At 31.5% G+C, this 20,979-nt stretch overlaps 1 protein-coding gene across 1 annotated transcript in view; it reads left to right on the forward strand.

Moving 5' to 3' along the window:
* The window catches only part of TkR99D (Tachykinin-like receptor at 99D), a 279,312-nt gene that overhangs the window by 190,565 nt on the left and 67,768 nt on the right, over positions 1 to 20,979 (forward strand). Inside the window, exons 4-5 of the mRNA XM_075291122.1 lie at positions 7,635 to 7,809; positions 14,409 to 14,621. Coding sequence (XP_075147237.1) covers positions 7,635 to 7,809; positions 14,409 to 14,621 — 388 coding nt within the window. The remainder of the gene's footprint in view (positions 1 to 7,634; positions 7,810 to 14,408; positions 14,622 to 20,979) is intronic.

The raw sequence follows: 20,979 nt of genomic DNA on the forward strand, positions 1-20,979 counted from the left end.
CTCCTTCCCTATAACATTTCCACATAGGCGAATTTGACGTTTATGTCTGTTCTGCTGAGGCTATAAAAGTAAAAAAAATCATCGCAACAAAAAGAGCTGAACAAGAATCTCATGCACTTTCTCTACACTGTTGGTTAAGCTATACTTGTAGTTTAGTCAATGCACGATTTTAAGCTGAAATCAAAAATAACAATAACGATTAAAGAATAAACCAACAATAACAAACAAAACGAATTTCAAACTATTTGAAACCAAAGATGCAACATCCTCAGCATAAGTCCAAGTCTATATTATAAGCATTTCTATCTTAAATCTAAGATTCAATATATCAGTGAATTTAACCCTGCTGTTAGGTTAGAAAAAACTTACGAATCCCAGGTTAAGGGACCATTTGGTCCATACTATAATATTCATGCCAAATATATGACAAAACGATCTCGATTACCTCAACAAGGATTCTCAACCCAGTTATTGTCAAATATACGTACAACATCCCAGCAAAAAAATTTGGAAGTTCTTCCAAAGGCACAACTTTAAAAGCACTTCCAGAAGATGCACTCCCAATGATGTTCTTTATTTTAACTACCCAGGAAGTTCTTTTAATTCAAGTTTGTATGTCTTAGTTTTTCATACTTTTAATGGGTAATTTTAACTTTTTTTGTATCAAATAGGTTAAAAACAAAGTAAGAATTTATAAAATGGTACAAATCATTTAAATTTTGTTTCAAAAAATGCTAAATCCAATCTGAAAAAATTGTGCATTTTTGAAAATATTTGAGGTCAAACGTTTCCCACAAGCGTTAGAACATATACAAATTTTAAAAAATTATAAAAATAATTTTTTGACAAAATATCACAGACTTTTTTAATTTACATCCAAAACATTCAATTCGGATCACACCTAAAGAAGTGATGCAAATTCAGTGCAACGGCTGTTGAAATGGACGACTTCCATCCTACGATAAGCCCATGTTAAATTCATCGCTTCTGCGTCAATTTTGCACCACTTCCGGATCCAAAAAGAACATTTTCATTACTTTTTTGGTGACGCTTTTTTTGCTGGGATGCACAGCTTCAGAGGCTTCCGAAAATAGTGCAACTTCCCATTCTGGTACTCGGAAGCGTGGAAATTGTGCTTGCTGCAAATCGAAGTGTGACGTAAAATGCTCCATTTGCAGCAAATTTATTTGCAAAACTAACCGAAAACCATTGTGCATTACTTGTAATGAAAAATATGTACAAATAAAACAAGTCGGGCGGGGCCGACTATATTATACCCTGCACCACTTTGTAGATTTTCTATACCATATCACATCCGTCAAATGTGTTGGGTGCTATATATAAAGGTTTGTCCCAAATACATACATTTAAATATCACTCGATTTGGACAGAATTTGATAGATTTTAACAAAATCTATAGACTCAAAATTTTAGTTGGCTAATGGAACACAATGTTAGTAAAAAAAAAACAAGTAAGTAAAGTAGAAAGTCGGGCGGGACCGACTATATCATACCCTAAACCACCATTGCAGAATTAGTAATCTTAAGCATTTGTGGGGTAACATTCAGGTCTGTGAGATAAACCGCAGTTGCATATTTAAGAAAATTAAGTGGTACATGTCTATGGGTGCTTTGTGTCACTATATTATAAGATTTGAGTAAGATCAGTTAAGAAATGAGGCCTGTATGGTCAAACATAAGGTTATTAGGGGCGAATTTTTCAAAATCGGGTGATACATATATGGGAGCTATATCTACATCTGAACCGATTTCGATGAAATTTTGCACATATAGTTAGTACTATAGAGGACTGGATCTAGCCAACTTTTAGTAAGATCGGTTAATAAATAAGGGTTCTGTGGCCAAATTTGGGAAAATCGGGCAATACATATATATGGGAGCTATACCTAAATCTGAACCGATTGGGATGAAATTTTGCAGACTTGAAGGGCGATGGAAAAGATTACCTTTTGCCAAATTTGGTGACGATCCGTTTGAAAAACCGCGCAACGTGACCCCATTTGCCGAAATCGGGCGACACATATATATATGGGAGCTATATCTAAATTTGATCCGATTTCTTCCAAATTCAATAGCGTTCGTCCTTGTGCCCAAGAAACTCCCTGTACAAAATTTCATCAAAATCGGTTAATAATTGCGACCGGAATCCTGTGAACAACAAATACATGGACAGACGGACGGACGGACACCAAGCGCTAGATCGACTCAGAAGGTGATTCTGAGGCGATCGGTATATATTTTATGGGGTCTAAAATCAATATTTCTGGTAGGCACATTTTTTGGCCAAACTTATTATACCCTGACCACTATGTGGTTTAGGGTATAAATATGGGAAACATTTAAATCTTAAGCAATGTTAAGGAAACTTCGCAAAAGTTTATTTATGATTTATCGCTCGATATATATGTATTAGAAGTTTAGGAAAATTCGAGTCATTTTTACAACTTTTCGATAAGCAGTGGCGATTTTACAAGGAAAATTTTAGTATTTTGACCATTTTTGTGGAAATCAGAAAAACATATATATGGGAGCTATATCTAAATCTGAACCGATTTCAATCAAATTGGGCACACATGACTATATTAATAATTGTACTCCTAGTGCAAAATTTCAACCAAATTCGACAAAAAATCTGGCTTCTGGGGCCATATAAGTCCATATCGGGCGAAATATATATAAGGGAGCTATATCTAAATCTGAACCGATTTCAAATCAAATTTTGCACACATGACTATACGACTAAGTGTTATGTTTGTACAAAATTTCAAGCAAATCGGTATAAAACTCTGGCTGCTGGGTCCATGTCAGTGCATATCGGGCGAAAGATATATATGGGAGCTATATCTAAATCTGAACCGATTTCAATCAAATTTTGCACACTTGACTATACTACTAATTGTACTCCTAGTGCAAAATTTCAACCAAATTCGGCAAAAAATCTGGCTTCTGGGGCCATATAAGTCCATATCGGGCGAAAGATATATATGGGAGCTATATCTAAATCTGAACCGATTTTAATCAAATTTGGCACACATGACTATATTAATAATTGTACTCCTAGTGCAAAATTTCAACCAAATTCGGCAAAAAATCTGGCTTCTGGGGCCATATAAGTCCATATCGGGCGAAATATATATAAGGGAGCTATATCTAAATCTGAACCGATTTCAAATCAAATTTTGCACACATGACTATACGATTAAGTGTTATGTTTGTACAAAATTTCAAGCAAATCGGTATAAAACTCTGGCTGCTGGGTCCATGTCAGTGCATATCGGGCGAAAGATATATATGGGAGCTATATCTAAATCTGAACCGATTTCAATCACATTTTGCACACTTGACTATACCGCTAATTGTACTCCTAGTGCAAAATTTCAACCAAATTCGGCCAAAAGTCTGCCTTCTGGCGCCATATAAGTCCATATCGGGCGAAAGATATATATGGGAGTTACATCTAAATCTAAACCGATTTCAATCAAATTTTGCACACTTGACTATACGAATAAGTGTTATGTTTGTACAAAATTTTAAGCAAATCGGTATAAAACTCTGGCTGCTGGTGCATAATAGTGCATATCGGGCGAAAGGTATATATGGGAGCTATATCTAAATCTGAACCGATTTATTCCAAAATGAATGGGGTTCTATTCTGACCCAAATTAGGAACATGTGCCAAATTTGAAGGCGATTGGACTTAAATTGCGACCTAGACTTTGATCACAAAAATGTGTTCACAGACAGACGGACGGACAGACGGACATGGTTATATCGACTCAGGGACCCACCCTGAGCATTATTGCCAAAGACACCATGTGTCTATCTCGTCGCCTTCTGCGTGTTACAAACATATGCACTAACTTATAATACCCTGTTCCACAGTGTGGCGCAGGGTAAAAATATGGGAAACATTTAAATCTGAAGCAATTTTAAGGAAACTTCGCAAAAGTTTATTTATGATTAATCGCTCGATATATACGATATTTTGACCATTTTTGTAGAAATCAGATAAACATATATATGGGAGCTATAACTAAATCTGAACCGATTTCAATCAAATTTGGCACACATGACTATATTACTAATTGTACTCCTAGTGCAAAATTTCAACCAAATTGGGCCAAAATTCTGGCTTCTGGGGCATTATAAGTCCATATCGGGCGAAAAATATATATGGAAGCTATATCTAAATCTGAACCGATTTCAATCAAATTTGGCACACATGACTATACTACAATTGTACTCCTTGTGCAAAATTTCAAGCTAATCGGGATAAAACTCTGGCTTCTGGGTCCATATAAGTGCATATCGGGCGAAAGATATATATGGGAGCTATATCTTAATCTGAACCGATTTCTTCCAAAATCAACATATGCACTAACTTATAATACCCTGTTCCACAGTATGGCGCAGGGTATAAAAATAAATTATAAAGTTTTCAAAAAATATCAATAAAAACTTATTATGAACCAAATGGTCCACAAACCTATGATTCGTGATGTTGTATTTTTCTCAGTATTGGAGAAAGTTAGAAATTTTTTTTGTATATACTATTGTTGTATAAAATGAACCCATTAGCAGAAATTTTTTGTCAATATATACCACCGATTCCAAGTTACAAAGGAAAAAAGAAAAAAAAATGGACCAAATGGGCTTAACCTAACAGCAGGGTTAAAGTGTATTGTGGTGCAATGAGTTAAATTTCAGGACGTTTGCGTCATTATTGAAGGCTGTAACGTGACTACAACAGACAGACAGACGGATGGACGGACATTGTTATATAGTCTTGGAATTTCTCTCCGACATGTTATACACTCGAAAAACGATATTTCGGTGTGTTACAATCGGAATGACTAACTCAATATATCCCCACCACCATTCTATAGTGCTGGGTATAAGAGATATGGTCAAAGACTTTGTATCCAAGTAAACTTCTTCTTAATTTGAGTATAATAAATAAACTCACAAATATTTATGGAATTTTATTATTAACAGCCTATAGTCATGGACAATTAATTATTATATTACAATTACATTTTCCATAAATATTTTAATGTAATATAATTTTAGCAAATGGATATACCATACATACAATAAAATCATAAATATGTCTAGTAGACAAAAAACGGACAAAAACCATTATATTATTATACCCTCCACCATAGGATGGGGGTATATTAACTTTGTCATTCTGTTTGTAACACATCGAAATATTGCTCTAAGACCCCATAAAGTATATATATTCTGGATCGTGGTGAAATTCTGAGTCGATCTAAGCATGTCCGTCCGTCCGTCCGTCTGTCCGGCTGTCCGTCCATCTGTGGAGATCACGCTAACTTCCGAACGAAACCAGCTATCGACTTGTAACTTGGCACAAGTAGTTGTTATTGATGTAGGTCGGATGGTATTGAAAATCGGCCATATCGGACCACGTTTACGTATAGCCCCCATATAAACCGATCCCCAAATTTGGCTTGGGGAGCCTCCCGGAGCAGCAAAATTCATCCGATCCGGTTGAAATTTGGTACCTGATGTTAGTATACGGCCTCTAACAACCATGCAAAAATTGGTCCATATCGGTCCATAATTATATATAGCTCCCATATAAACCGATCCACAGATTTGACCTCCGGAGCCTCTTGCAGGAGCAAATTTCATCCGATCCGGTTGAAATTTAGTACGTGGTCTCAGTATACGGTCTCTAACACCCATCCAAAAATTGGTCCATGTCGGTCCATAATTATATAGCCCCCATATAAACCGATCCCCAGATTTGACCTCCGGAGCCTCTTGGAGGGGAAAAATTCATCCGATCCGGTTGAAATGTGGTACCTGATGTTAGTATACGGTCTCTCACAACCATGCAAAAATTGGTCCATATCGGTCCATAATTATATATAGCCCCCATATAAACCGATCCCCAGATTTGACCTCCGGAGCCTCTTGGAGGGGCAAAATTCATCCGATCCTGTTGAAATTTGGTACCTGATGTTAGTATACGGCCTCTAACAACCATGCAAAAATTGGTCCATATCGGTTCATAATTATATATAACTCCCATATAAACCGATCCCCAGATTTGACCTCAGGAGCCTCTTGGAGGAGCGAAATTCATCCGATCCAGTTGAAATTTGGTACATGGTGTTAGTATATGGTATCTAACAACCATGCAAAAATTGGTCCATATCGGTTCATAATTATATATAGCAAAAGTCATCCGATGCGGTTGAAATTTGGTACATTTTGTCAATATATGGCCTCTAACAGCTATGTAAAAATTGGTCAATATTGGTCTTTAGTTATATATAGCCGATGACTTATTACACAAAAATTGGTCCATATCGCCAAAAATAATCTACCAAAACTTTATTTCCATAGAAAATTTTGTCAAATTTTATTACTATAGAAAGTTGTGTCAAAATTTCATTTCTATAGAAAGGTTTGTCAAACGTTTATTTCTATAGAAATGTTTGTCAAAATTTTATTTCCTTAGAAAGTTTTGTCAAAATTTTATTTTTATAGAAAATTTTGTAAAAAATTTATTTCTGTAGAAAATTTTGACAACATTTTATTTCTATACAAAATTTTGTCAACATTTTACTTCCATAGAAAATTTTGTCAACTTTTTATTTCTATAGAAAATTTTGTCAAGTTTTTATTTCTATAGAAAATTTTGTCAAGTTTTCATTTCTATACAAAATTTTCTCAAACTATATTATATACGTATTTAATCGGCCTTTTTTTGATTAATATATACCCCGTATGGGCTAACTTACAATTTAGAAGACAGTATTAAAAAGTTTTACGATACCTTGCCATCGGCAAGTGTTATCGCAACCCAAGTAATTCGATTGTGGATGACAGCCTTTAGTAGAAGTTCCTACGCAATCCATGGTGGAGGGTACATAAGATTCGGCCTGGCCGAACTTACGGCCGTATATACTTGTTTTTTTGTTTGTTTTGTTTTGTATGTCTACATATATACGCCTATATGAAGTTATATTATATTTAAATTTAATAAAGCGATTAAAATGCAGCACGTAAGGGATTTTCTATTGAACAAAGGGCACACATAATCTACCATCAACAAATCTGAAATTTTCTTCCAAGGGCTTTGTCGAAGTGAATGGATCTAAAAATGTATCCACATAGTATAAATCAATGTCATGGATTCTTTATAGCACACAGACGATGTTCCATTATTGCTTTGTATCACAAACATCTATTTCAAATAGCATCTGCTAGTAATGGTTTCAAAAATATCCTAAAAGTATCATAATTAGAATAGAATTCATGCAAACACACCCATCACATTCATTGTTCTCATAAAAAACAGAGAGAGAGAGAGAGAAAAATCATAATGGACCGCAAATATGACCACAACAAAGGGCTGTGTTTCAACAACATAAGCTTTTCTTGTTTACACTATTCAAACGCATACACACATACACACTTATACTCATCAAATAAATAAACATTCATAATAAGCCATTGTTGTCCCTAATGCTCAAAACAAACAGCCCTTCTCTGTGTTTTGTATGAAATATCAATAATTATTAATGCTTGTTTGGTTTTGTTTGGCTTTTATTTTTGTTGTCTGTTCTTTGTTTCAGTCAACTTGTCCATTGCAGATGCCATGGTCTCCAGCCTCAATGTCACCTTCAGTTATATTTACATGCTGGATAATAATTGGGCTTTTGGGCAACTCTACTGTAAAATATCCCAATTTATAGCGACCCTGAGTATAAGTGCTTCCGTGTTTACTCTGATGGCGATATCAATTGATAGGTAAGTCAATTATTTCGCTGTTATCCTATCATCCCCCCTCCCCACACCATGCCAAAAACCATGCGAAAAATGTATTAAAGGTATTTTAAGGAAATTTTAAAGCAGTAAATGAAAAACTTGTCAAAATTTTATTTCTACACTGAAAAGGATTGAACCCATCAGGAAGAAGGAGATATTTTGTTTAATTTTAGAAAGTTTGGAATATGTTTAGAAAATTTGAACTACACAGTATAACAAACGCTGACATTACGCCGAAATAAGTAAATATTTTTTTCGACAAATTCAAGAAAATTTATTAAACATAATTAATTTTTTTCACATGTTAAATTAATTTTTGTAGTTCTAAGGCAAAAATGGAGTTCATAATTGCAAGAATGTCTTTAGTGCCATACGAAGTTCAAGATGGGCGCACTGTTAGTAAAATTTACAATTTTAAAGAAATAATGAACTATTTTGTGGGAAGTACGAATTTAATGAAGCTTCATTTGTGTATAGTTTGTTCCCACTTTTTAGTATATTTAACTAACGTACGCCAAAAATTATTAGAGTAAAGGAAACTTTCTCCAAATATAATAATTTCATTTTGTCAAAATTTTATTTCTATAGAAAATTTTGTGAAAATATTTCTATAGAAAATTTTGTCAAAATTTTATATCTATAGAAAATTTAATCAAAAGCAAATTCTATACAAAATTTTGTAAAAATTCTATAGAAAATTTTGTCAAATTTTCATTTCTTTAGAAAATTTTGTCAATATTTTATGTCCATAGAAAATTTTATTCTACAGAAAATTTTGTCAAAATTTTATTCCTAGGGAAAATTGTGTCAACATTTTTTTGTCTATAGAAAACTTTGTAAAAGCTTTCTTTTATGAAAAATTTTGTCAAAATTTTATTTCTATAGAAAATTTAGTCGAAATCTTATTTCTAAAGAAGATTTTTCCACAATTTGATTTCTGTAGAAAGTTTTGCCAAAATTTAATTGTTATAGAAAATTTTGTCAAAATGTTATTTCTATAGAAAATTTTTCCAAAATGTTATTTCTATAGAAAAATTTTCCAAAATTTTATTTCTATAGAAAATTTTGTCAAACTTTAATTTCTTTAGAAATATTTTTCAATATTTAATGTCTATAGAAAATTTTATTTCTATTATATTTCATGCTAGCCTGATACCGAAACAGGCAATTGAGGTCCAAATGCATTATATCTAATTATACAATTATTCTTCGAGCTTTATGGACAGATATAGATTAAGGAACATGGTTAATAGAGCCATTGAAAAGAAAACGCCAGATACCAATCTATACTCGCCTGGATTGTACATGTTTCGGTTCGGGCGAATGAACCTTTCCACAGCCTTTAGTATAGATCTGGCTGGGGAGATAACTCAATTTTGGGCCCTTTATGCTAACACCTTGGTATCTGGCGTTTTCTTTTCAATGGCTCTATTAACCATGTTCCTTAATCTATATCTGTCCATAAAGCTCGAAGAATAATTGTATAATTAGAATTTTATTTCTATAGTAAATTTTGTCAAAATTTTATTCCTAGTGTAAATTGTGTGAACATTTTATTTCTATAGAAAATTTTGTAAAAGCTTTATTTTATGAAAAATGTTGTCAAAATTTTATTTCCATGCAAATTTTTTCAAAATTTTATTTCTATGCAAATTTTTTCAAAATTGTACTTCTATAAAAAAATTTTGTAAAAATTCAACTTTCATTCGATAGAAAATTTTGTCAATATTTTATGTCTATAGAAAATGTTATTTTATAGAAAATTTTGTCAAAATTTTATTCCTAGGGAAAATTGTGTCAACATTTTTTTTCTATAGAAAATTTTGTAAAAGCTTTCTTTTATGAAAAATTTTGTCAAAATTTTATTTCTATAGAAAATTTTGTCAAACTTTCATTTCTTTAGAAATTTTTTTCAATATTTAATGTCTATAGAAAATTTTATATCTATTGTAAATTTTGTCAAAATTTTATTCCTAGGGTAATTTGTGTGAACAATTTATTTCTATAGAACATTTTGTAAAAGCTTTATTTTATGAAAACTTTTGTCAAAATTTTATTTCTGTAGAAATTTTGTCAAAATTTTTTGTCAATTTTTTCAAAATTGTACTTCTATAGAAAATTTTGTCAAAATTGTATTTCTATTTGTCGAATTTTTATTACTATCGAAAATTTTGTAATAATTTCATTTATATAGAACATTTTGTCAAAATTTTATTTTTATAGAAAATTCTGTCACATTTTATTTTTATAGAAAATTTTGTCCAAATTTTATTTTTATAGAAAATTTTGTCAAAATTTTATTTTTATAGAAAATTTTGTCCAAATTTTAAATCTATAGAAATTTTTTTTCAAATTTTATATCTATAGAAAATTTTTTATATATATAAAAAATATTGTCAATTTTTTTTATACCCTCCACCATAGGATGAGCTTTATATAAACTTTGTCATTCCGTTTGTAACACATCGAAATATTGCTCTAAGACCCCATATAGTATATATATTCTGGGTCGTGGTGAAATTCTGAGTCGAGCTGAATATGTCCGTCCGTTCGTCTTTGAAATCACGCTAACTTCCGAACGAAACAAGCTATCGACTTTAAACTTGGCAGAAGTACTTGTTATTGATGTAGGTCGGATGGTATTGCAAATGGGACCCCCAAATTTGGCTTGCAGACCCTCTAAGAGAAGCAAATTTCATCCGATCCGGCTGAAATTTGATACATGGTGTTAGTATATGGACTCTAACAACCATGCAAAAATTGGTCCACATCGGTCCGTAATTATATATAGCCCCCATATAAATCGATCCCCTGATTTGGCTTGCGGAGCCTCTAATGGAAGCAAATTTCATCCGATCCGACTGGTACATGGTGTTAGTATATGATCTCTAATGACAATGCAAAAATTGGTCCACATCATTCCATAATTATATATAGCACCCATTAAACCGATCACCAGATTTGACCTCCGGAGCCTCTTGGAAGACCAAAATTCATCTGATTCAGTTGAAATTTGGTAAGTGGTGTTAATATATGGCCTCAAAGACTCATGCAAAAATTGGTCGAAATCGGCCCATAATTATATATAGCCGATCCCCAGATTTGAACTCCGGAGCCCTTTGGAGGAGCAAAATTCATCCGATTCGGTTGACATTTGGTACGTGATGTTAGTATATGGTATCCAACAACCATGCAGGAATTGGCTCATATCAGTCCATAATTATGTATGGCCCCCATATAAACCGATCACCAGATTTGACCTCCGGTGCCTTTTGGAGAAGCAAAATTCATCCGCTCTGGTTGAAATTTTGTACGTGGTGGAAGTATATGATATTTAAGAACCATACCAAAAATGGTCCATATCAGTCCATAATCATATGAACTAACTCACAATTTAGAAAACGATGTTAAGAAGTTTTAAGATACCACAACCCAAGTAACTCGATTGTGGATGACATTCTTTGGTAGAAGTTGCTACGCAATCCATGGTGGAGGGTAAATAAGATTCGGCCTGGCTGAACTTACGGCCGTATATACTTGTTCTATAAAAATTTTGTCAAAATTTTATTTCTATAGAAAATTTTACCAAAATTTTATTTTTATAGAAAATTTTGTCAAAATTTAATTTCTATAGAAAATTTTGTCAAGATTTTATTTCTATAGAACATTTTTTAAAAATTTTATTTCTATATTGTCAAAATTTTTTTATTTCTATAGAAAGTTTTGTCATAATTTTATTTCTATAGAAAATTTTGTCATAATTTTATTTCAATAGAAAATTTTATAAAAACTTTATCAACATTTTATATTTACACAGAAAGAGTTCAAATTAAAGTCTTAATTGAGTTTTAAAAATACTCAATTAAAAATTTCATTGATTCAAAAAATTTTTAATTGAAACAAAAATCAATCAGAAAAATTAAAAGTATCAATTGGATTAATTAATTTTTTAATTGACATTCAATTAATTTTTTAACAAATCTCATTTCTGCGATTGAAGAATTTTCAATTTAAATGTTTAATTGGATCAATTAATTTCGTTATTGCATCAGAATATGTTTTTTTGTGTATAGAAAATTTTGTCAAATTTATTTTCTATAGAAAATGTTGTCAAAATTTTATTGCATTAGAAAATTTTGTCAAAATTTTATTTCAATAGAAAATTTTATCAAAAATTTTATTTTAATAGAAAATTTTGTCAAATTTTATTTCAATAGAAAATGTTGTCAAAATTTTATTACTTTAGAAAATTTTGTCATAATTTTATTTCCATAGCAATTTTTTTCAAAATTTTATTTCTATAGAAAATTTTGTCAAAATTTTATTTCTATTGAAAATTTTGTCAAAATTTTATTTCTATAGAAAATTTTGTCATAATTTTATTTCTATAGAGAATTTTGTCAAAATTTTATTTTATACAAAATCTTGTTAAAATTTTATTTCTATAGAAAATTTTGACAAAATTGTATTTCTATAGAAATTTTCTCAACATTTTTATATCTTTAGAATTTTTTTTTTTAAATTTTATTTCTCTAGAAAATTTAATTTTTACAAAAGATTCTGTTAAAATTTTATGTCTATAGAAAATTTTGTCGAAATCTTATAAGATTTTCCCAAAATTTGATTTCTGTAGAAAATTTTATAAAAATTTTATTTCTATAGAAAATTTTGTCATAATTTTACTTCTATGCAAAATTTAGTCAAAATTTTATTTCCACGAAAACTTTGTCAACATTTTATTGCTTTAAAAATTTTTGTTAACATTTTATTGCTTTAAAAAATTTTGTAAAAAATTTCTTGCTTTAGAAAATTTTATCAAAATTTTATTTTTATGGAAAATTTTGTCTAAATTTTATTTCTATAGAAATTTTTTGTCAAAATTTTATTTGTAGAGAAAATTTTGTCAAAATGTTATTTCTATAGAAAATTTTGTCAAAATTTTATTTCTATAGAAAATTTTGTCAAAAGTTTACTTGTATGGAAAATTTTCTCGAAATTTTATTTCTATTGTAAATTTTGTCAAAATTTCATTTCTATAAAAAATGTTTATCAAGATTGTTTTTCTAAACAAGATTTTGTCAAAATTTTATTTCAATTGAAAATTTTGTCATAATTTTATTTCTATAGAAAATTTTGTTAAAATTTTATTTCTATCCCCTTATTTCTATATGAGAGGATATGTGCTACGTGACAGTACTAATGAAAATCTGGTATATGGTGGAAAATCTGATCTGATCCGGTGATGGTAAGCCATTATTCCCAAGCATACGGTAAGGCACAAATGCTATTGGCAAACAGTTTATCACCTTAACTTCTTTTCGAAGTCATTAACATTTACTACACTAATAGAAAAAATTACGTTCCGTAGTCGTGAACGGACGGTGATAAAATGAAACGGAAACGTTCACAAAAAATCAAAACGGAATGTTCACAATTTCGTCCACGGGCGTTCACGATTTCATGAACGGCATTCGTTTTTCGTTGGCCACCATGAAAAGTCTTAAAATAATCGTTAGACGTTATTATGGCAACTCCCTCGGTGGTGCAATGTGCTAAGGCGACTGTTAACGCGTATGGTGCAGAAAATACAGGTTCGAGTCACGCTAGCCGATCTTTTTTTTAATTTTATTTATAAAGTCGTTTGCATAACGTTGTCAGATCATGAACGCTCGTTATTGTTTTGACAACGCATGGTGTCATTTTATCGTTGCCAAATTGACACCGCCTGTTCACAGTTTGACACCACATGTGTGTTGATTCACTTTCATGAACGAATCGTTTTGAAATGACCACGCCGTGCATGATTTTTTCTATGAGTGTACTAACGGCCATTTTCATGTATTTCCGTTAGACTTTAACTCCCAGTTAACAGAAAGTAAATATATTCTCTCCGGTTAACTTTAACTGAAAAATTTTTAGTAGTTAACTTCATAACTGGCCTATGGATTATATAAGCAAGATGAGAAACATCTCCATAGTACGGTTTAGAAGTTCGTTAGCTAACGTAGCACTAACGGAGCTTTCTGAAAATGGGGATAAGAATGCTTCAAAATAATACCAGATTTTCCATTACACCCTCTAATGGATACAATGATAAGTGTCTACATTGGACAATGCATCTAGCCGAAAACTTGTGTATTTGTAATTTATTAAAGATTTTTAAAACTTAGAGATTTTTAAGCTGAGCGGGTTTCACTTGTTTTGCTTCAATTGCCTTGCTTCACTTTTGTTGATGGATCTATCAAAAAAAAAAATTCCCCTCTTTTCAGTATTCTCTGCTCAGTTGATACTTTACCGATACATTGTTCAAGTAAGCGAAAAAGGGAAATTCTGTGAAAATATCCAAAACAGATATATGCTGTTATTGAGTTACTTAAGGTAACTTACATTTTAAAAGCCCCACACCATAGTTTCAATTAGCAGAACGGAAAAAAAATCTGGTAGATCTCTTACAGGAAACTGCAATGGTGGAGCAGTTTGGCGTATGCCATTGCAGGCCTCGCAATAGGTCGATGTAATGCTATTTGGCAACTTTATCATTTTATCATTCCCAACTTACCACCTCTTATTTCCCATTCCAGGTATGTGGCCATAATGAAGCCTTTGAAGCCACGAATGAGTAAACGCAGTAATCTGGGCATAGCTGCAGTCATCTGGATAGCATCGGCTGTCATATCATGTCCCATGTTACTTTTCTATACCACCGAGGAAATTATCAGCAAGGATGGCATTCGTACGGTATGCTTTCAAGAATGGCCGGATGGTTCAACGAATCACTCAAACCAAGAATACATGTAAGTATCCCATCCCATGAATGCAAACAAAAAAAAAAAACAATAACAACGAAAGATGATTGACGTTGGTATTTGGCATTGGCGGCAGTGGTCAATAGGATTTGCTTGCCATAATGTTCATAAGGATGAATATACCCAAAACAATAGAGGAAATGAGCTGAGTTAAGCTGCTTATGGATGAATGAAAATTCATTGAATATACAATAAAAGTTGGTCCATGGTCTATCTGAGAATTGTGTAAGGCATTAGAAGGGGAAAGGGATACCAGAAAACTTTTACCGAGATTTTGTAATAAAAATTGAGAGTTTGTTGGTGTTCGAAGAAACCATTGAAGATGGCAAACTGTGAGGAGTATAGAATAGTTTATTGAAAACTTTTACAAATCAGCCAATTGATTATAAGGAAACGTGCATAACACTTAGGTCTTTGGTTAGCATTATACATAGTTGAGCAATGGCTCTTGTGGAAAAACTGTATGTCATGATGATCTTGCGATTAAATTTTTTATTTTAATTTTTTTAGGTTTTGGGTGGATTTTTCAATTTTTTGAGGGTGGTCACGAATTAAAGTCCCTTTCGCTCTAGGACGCATATTTAAGGAGATATGGGCAAAAGAAGTTTTTCATATTAAAATTTCAATTTTTTTAGGTTTTGGGTGGATTTTTCAATTTTTTGAGGGTGGTCACGAATTAAAGTCCTTTTCGCTCTAGGACGCATATTTAAGGAGATATGGGCAAAAGAAGTTTTTCATATAAAAATTTAATTTTTTTTCGGTTTTGGGTGGATTTTTCAATTTTTTGGGGGTGGTCACGAATTAAAGTCCCTTTCGCTCTAGGACGCATATTTAAGGAGATATGGGCAAAATAAGTTTTTCATATAAAAATTTCAATTTTTTTAGGTTTTGGGTGAATTTTTCAATTTTTTGAGGGTGGTCACGAATTAAAGTCCTTTTCGCTCTAGGACGCTTAGTTTAGGAGATATGGGCAAAATAAGTTTTTCATATAAAAATTTAAATTTTTTTTAGGTTTTGGGTGGATTTTCCAATTTGAGGGTGGTAACGAATTAAAGTCCTTTTCGCTCTAGGACGCTTAGTTTAGGAGATATGGGCAAAATAAGTTTTTCATATAAAAAATTAATTTTTTTTTAGGTTTTGGGTGGATTTTTCAATTTTTTGTGGGTGGTCACGAATTAAAGTCCTTTTTGCTCTAGGACGCATATTTAAGGAGATATGGGCAAAAGAAGATTTTCATATAAAAATTTCAATTTTTTTAGGTTTTGGGTGGATTTTTAAATTTTTTGTGGGTGGTCACGAATTAAAGTCCTTTTCGCTCTAGGAGCTTAGTTTAGAAGATATGGGCAAAAGAAGTTTTTCATATAAAAATTTAAATTTTTTTAGGTTTTGGGTGGATTTTTAATTTGTTTGTGGGTGGTCACGATTTAAAGTCCTTTTCGCTCTAGGACGCTTAGTTTAGGAGATATGGGCAAAAGAAGTTTTTCATATAAAAATTTCAAATTTTTTTAGGTTTTGGGTGGATTTTTCAATTTTTTGAGGGTGGTCACGAATTAAAGTCTTTTTCGCTCTAGGACGCATATATAAGGAGATATGGGCAAAAGAAGTTTTTCATATAAAAATTTCAATTTTTTTTAGGTTTTGGGTGGATTTTTCAATTTTTTGTAGGTGGTCACGAATTAAAGTCCTTTTTGCTCTAGGACGCATATTTAAGGAGATATGGGCAAAAGAAGATTTTCATATAAAAATTTCAAATTTTTTTAGGTTTTGGGTGGATTTTTCAATTTTTTGTGGGTGGTCACGAATTAAAGTCCTTTTCGCTCTAGGATGCTTAGTTTAGGAGATATTGGCAAAATAAGTTTTTCATATAAAAATTTAAATTTTTTTAGGTTTTGGGTGGATTTTTCAATTTTTTGGGGGTGGTCACGAATTAAAGTCCTTTTCGCTCTAGGACGCATATTTAAGGAGATATGGGCAAAATAAGTTTTTCATATAAAAATTTCAATTTTTTTAGGTTTTGGGTGAATTTTTCAATTTTTTGAGGGTGGTCACGAATTAAAGTCCTTTTCGCTCTAGGACGCTTAGTTTAGGAGATATGGGCAAAATAAGTTTTTCATATAAAAATTTAAATTTTTTTTAGGTTTTGGGTGGATTTTCCAATTTGAGGGTGGTCACGAATTAAAGTCCTTTTCACTCTAGGACGCTTAGTTTAGGAGATATGGGCAAAATAAGTTTTTCATATAAAAAATTAAATTTTTTTTTAGGTTTTGGGTGGATTTTTCAATTTTTTGTGGGTGGTCACGAATTAAAGTCCTTTTTGCTCTAGGACGCATATTTAAGGAGATATGGGCAAAAGAAGATTTTCATATAAAAATTTCAATTTTTTTAGGTTTTGGGTGGATTTTTAAATTTTTTGTGGGTGGTCACGAATTAAAGTCCTTTTCGCTCTAGGAGCTTAGTTTAGAAGATATGGGCAAAAGAAGTTTTTCAAATAAAAATTTAAATTTTTTTAGGTTTTGGGTGGATTTTTAATTTTTTTGTGGGTGGTCACGATTTAAAGTCCTTTTCGCTCTAGGACGCTTAGTTTAGGAGATATGGGCAAAAGAAGTTTTTCATATAAAAATTTCAATTTTTTTAGGTTTTGGGTGGATTTTTCAATTTTTTGTGGGTGGTCACGAATTAAAGTCCGTTTCGCTCTAGGACACATATTTAAGGAGATATGGGCAAAAGAAGTTTTTCATATAAAAATTTCAATTTTTTTAAGTTTTGGGTGGATTTTTAAATTTTTTGGTGGTGGTCACGAATTAAAGTCCTTTTCGCTCTAGGACGCTTAGTTTAGGAGATATGGGCAAAAGAAGTTTTTTATATAAAAATTTAAATTTTTTAGGTTTTGGGCGGATTTTTCAATTTTTTGGTGGTGGTCACGAATTAAAGTCCTTTTCGCTCTAGGACGCTTAGTTTAGGAGATATGGGCAAAAGAAGTTTTTCATATAAAAATTTCAATTTTTTTAGGTTTTGGGTGGATTTTTCAATTTTTTGTGGGTGGTCACGAATTAAAGTCCGTTTCGCTCTAGGACACATATTTAAGGAGATATGGGCAAAAGAAGTTTTTCATATAAAAATTTCAATTTTTTTAAGTTTTGGGTGGATTTTTAAATTTTTTCGGGGTGGTCACGAATTAAAGTCCCTTTCGCTCTAGGACGCATATTTAAGGAGATATGGGCAAAAGAAGTTTTTCATATTAAAATTTCAATTTTTTTTAGGTTTTTGGGTGGATTTTTCAATTTTTTGGGGGCGGTCACGAATTAAAGTCCTTTTCGCTCTAAGACGCTTAGTTTAGGAGATATGGGCAAAAGAAGTTTTTCATATAAAAATTTAAATTTTTTTTAGGATTTGGGTGGATTTTTCAATTTTTTGGGGGTGGTCACGAATTAAAGTCCTTTTCGCTGTAGGACGCATATTTAAGGAGATATTGGCAAAATAAATTTTTCATATAAAAAATTTAATTTTTTTTACGTTTTGGGTGGATTTTTCAATTTTTTGTGGTCACGAATTAAAGTCCTTTTCGCTCTAGGACGCATATTTAAGGAGATATGGGCAAAAGAAGTTTTTCATATAAAAATTTCAAATTTTTTTTGGTTTTGGGTGGATTTTTCAATTTTTTGTAGGTGGTCACGAATTAAAGTCCTTTTTGCTCTAGGACGCATATTTAAGGAGATATGAGCAAAAGAAGATTTTCATATAAAAATTTCAATTTTTTTAGGTTTTGGGTGGATTTTTCAATTTTTTGGGGGTGGTCACGAATTAAAGTCCTTTTCGCTCTAGGACGCATATTTAAGGAGATATGGGCAAAAGAAGATTTTCATATAAAAATTTCAATTTTTTTAGGTTTTGGGCGGATTTTTCAAATTTTTGGTGGTGGTCACGAATTAAAGTCCTTTTCGCTCTAGGACGCATATTTAAGGAGATATGGGCAAAAGAAGTTTTTCATATAAAAATTTCAATTTTTTTTAGGTGTTGGGTGGATTTTTCAATTTTTTGGGGGTGGTCACGAATTAAAGTCCTTTTCGCTCTAGGACGCATATTTAAGGAGATATGGGCAAAAGAAGTTTTTCATATAAAAATTTCAATTTTTTTAGGTTTTGGGTGGATTTTTCAATTTTTTGGGGGTGGTCACGAATTAAAGTCCTTTTTGCTCTAGGACGCATATTTAAGGAGATATGGGCAAAATAAGTTTTTCATATAAAAATTTCAATTTTTTTAGGTTTTGGGTGGATTTTTCAATTTTTTGAGGGTGGTCACGAATTAAAGTCCTTTTCGCTCTAGGACGCATATTTAAGGAGATATGAGCAAAAGAAGATTTTCATATAAAAATTTCAATTTTTTTAGGTTTTGGGTGGATTTTTCAATTTTTTGGGGGTGGTCACGAATTAAAGTCCTTTTTGCTCTAGGACGCATATTTAAGGAGATATGGGCAAAATAAGTTTTTCATATAAAAATTTCAATTTTTTTAGGTTTTGGGTGGATTTTTCAATTTTTTGAGGGTGGTCACGAATTAAAGTCCTTTTCGCTCTAGGACGCTTATTTAAGGAGATATGGGCAAAAGAAGTTTTTCATATAAAAATTTCAATTTTTTTAGGTTTTGGGTGGATTTTTCAATTTTTGGGGGTGGTCACGAATTAAAGTCCTTTTCGCTCTAGGACGCATATTTAAGGAGATATGGGCAAAAGAAGTTTTTCATATAAAAATTTCAATTTTATTTAGGTTTTGTGTGGATTTTTCAATTTTTTGAGGGTGTTCACGAATTAAAGTCCTTTTCGCTCTAGGACGCATATTTAAGGAGATATGGGCAAAAGAAGTTTTTCATATAAAAATTTAAATTTTTTTAGGTTTTGGGTGGATTTTTCAATTTTTTGGGGGTGGTCACGAATTAAAGTCCTTTTTGCTCTAGGACGCATATTTAAGGAGATATGGGCAAAATAAGTTTTTCATATAAAAATTTCAATTTTTTTAGGTTTTGGGTGGATTTTTCAATTTTTGGGGGTGGTCACGAATTAAAGTCCTTTTCGCTCTAGGACGCATATTTAAGGAGATATGGGCAAAAGAAGTTTTTCATATAAAAATTTCAATTTTATTTAGGTTTTGTGTGGATTTTTCAATTTTTTGAGGGTGTTCACGAATTAAAGTCCTTTTCGCTCTAGGACGCATATTTAAGGAGATATGGGCAAAAGAAGTTTTTCATATAAAAATTTAAATTTTTTTAGGTTTTGGGTGGATTTTTCAATTTTTTGGGGGGTGGTCACGAATTAAAGTCCTTTTCGCTCTAGGACGCATATTTAAGGAGATATGGGCAAAATAAGTTTTTCATATTAAAATATCATTTTTTTTAAAGTTTTGGGTGGATTTTTAAATTTTTTGAAGGTGGTCATTCCACTCCATTATGAAACTCATACAATTAAGTCAATTTTAAAGGATTAAAGTTTCCTGTAAGTGCAGTTGAAAATCCTTTACTCACAATAGATATTACTATTGAGTAAGGTAAATTGGGAAACATATTTAGACCACCACGAGGCCACCATGTTGTATCTCAGAACGACTGACGATTCATTGAAATGAAATTGTAAAAGAAAATAAAACAAGTGATTAAAGTAGAAAGTAGGGCGGCCCAACTATATAATACCCTAAACCACACTTAGTGAATTAGTAAACATTTGTGGGATATCATTGAAATAGGTTCGGGAGATAAACCGTATTTCCATATATAAGAAAATTAAGTGGTTTATAGGTTTATGGGAGCTTTATTTCAATCTGAACCTAAATGCTTGATATTAGGAGCTATACTTGACTTTTAACCTACAAGATTAGTATACCACTTATATTGAGTCCATTATTAAAACAAGTAAGGAAAGTATAAAGTCGAGCGGGACTGACTATAATGTACCCTGCACCACTTTGTACATTTACATTTTCGATACTATCTCAATCTATCTATCAATCAAATCTATCAAATTTGTAGGGTTCGATATATCAAGACTTATATTCCCATGTATTTAAAGCTGACTCGATCGCGACAAAACTAATTAGACTTTTTGAGAAAATTTTTTGTTTTTTACTGTAGTTTAAACAAAAATCGTATAAAAAGGTGGTCCATCTCTATTAAAGATTTAGTCAAAAGTTTATTTCTATAAAAAATTTTGCCAAAATTTTATTTCTATAAAAAAAATTGTTAACATTTTATTTCTATAATTTTTTTTTAATTGTATTCCTATAGAAAATTTTGTCAAAATTTTATTTCTATTGAAAACTTAGTCAAAAATTAATTTCTATAGAAAATTTTGCCAAAATTTTA

Source organism: Haematobia irritans, chromosome 1 (genome assembly GCF_050003625.1).
Source record: "Haematobia irritans isolate KBUSLIRL chromosome 1, ASM5000362v1, whole genome shotgun sequence".
Lineage (NCBI taxonomy): Eukaryota > Metazoa > Arthropoda > Insecta > Diptera > Muscidae > Haematobia > Haematobia irritans.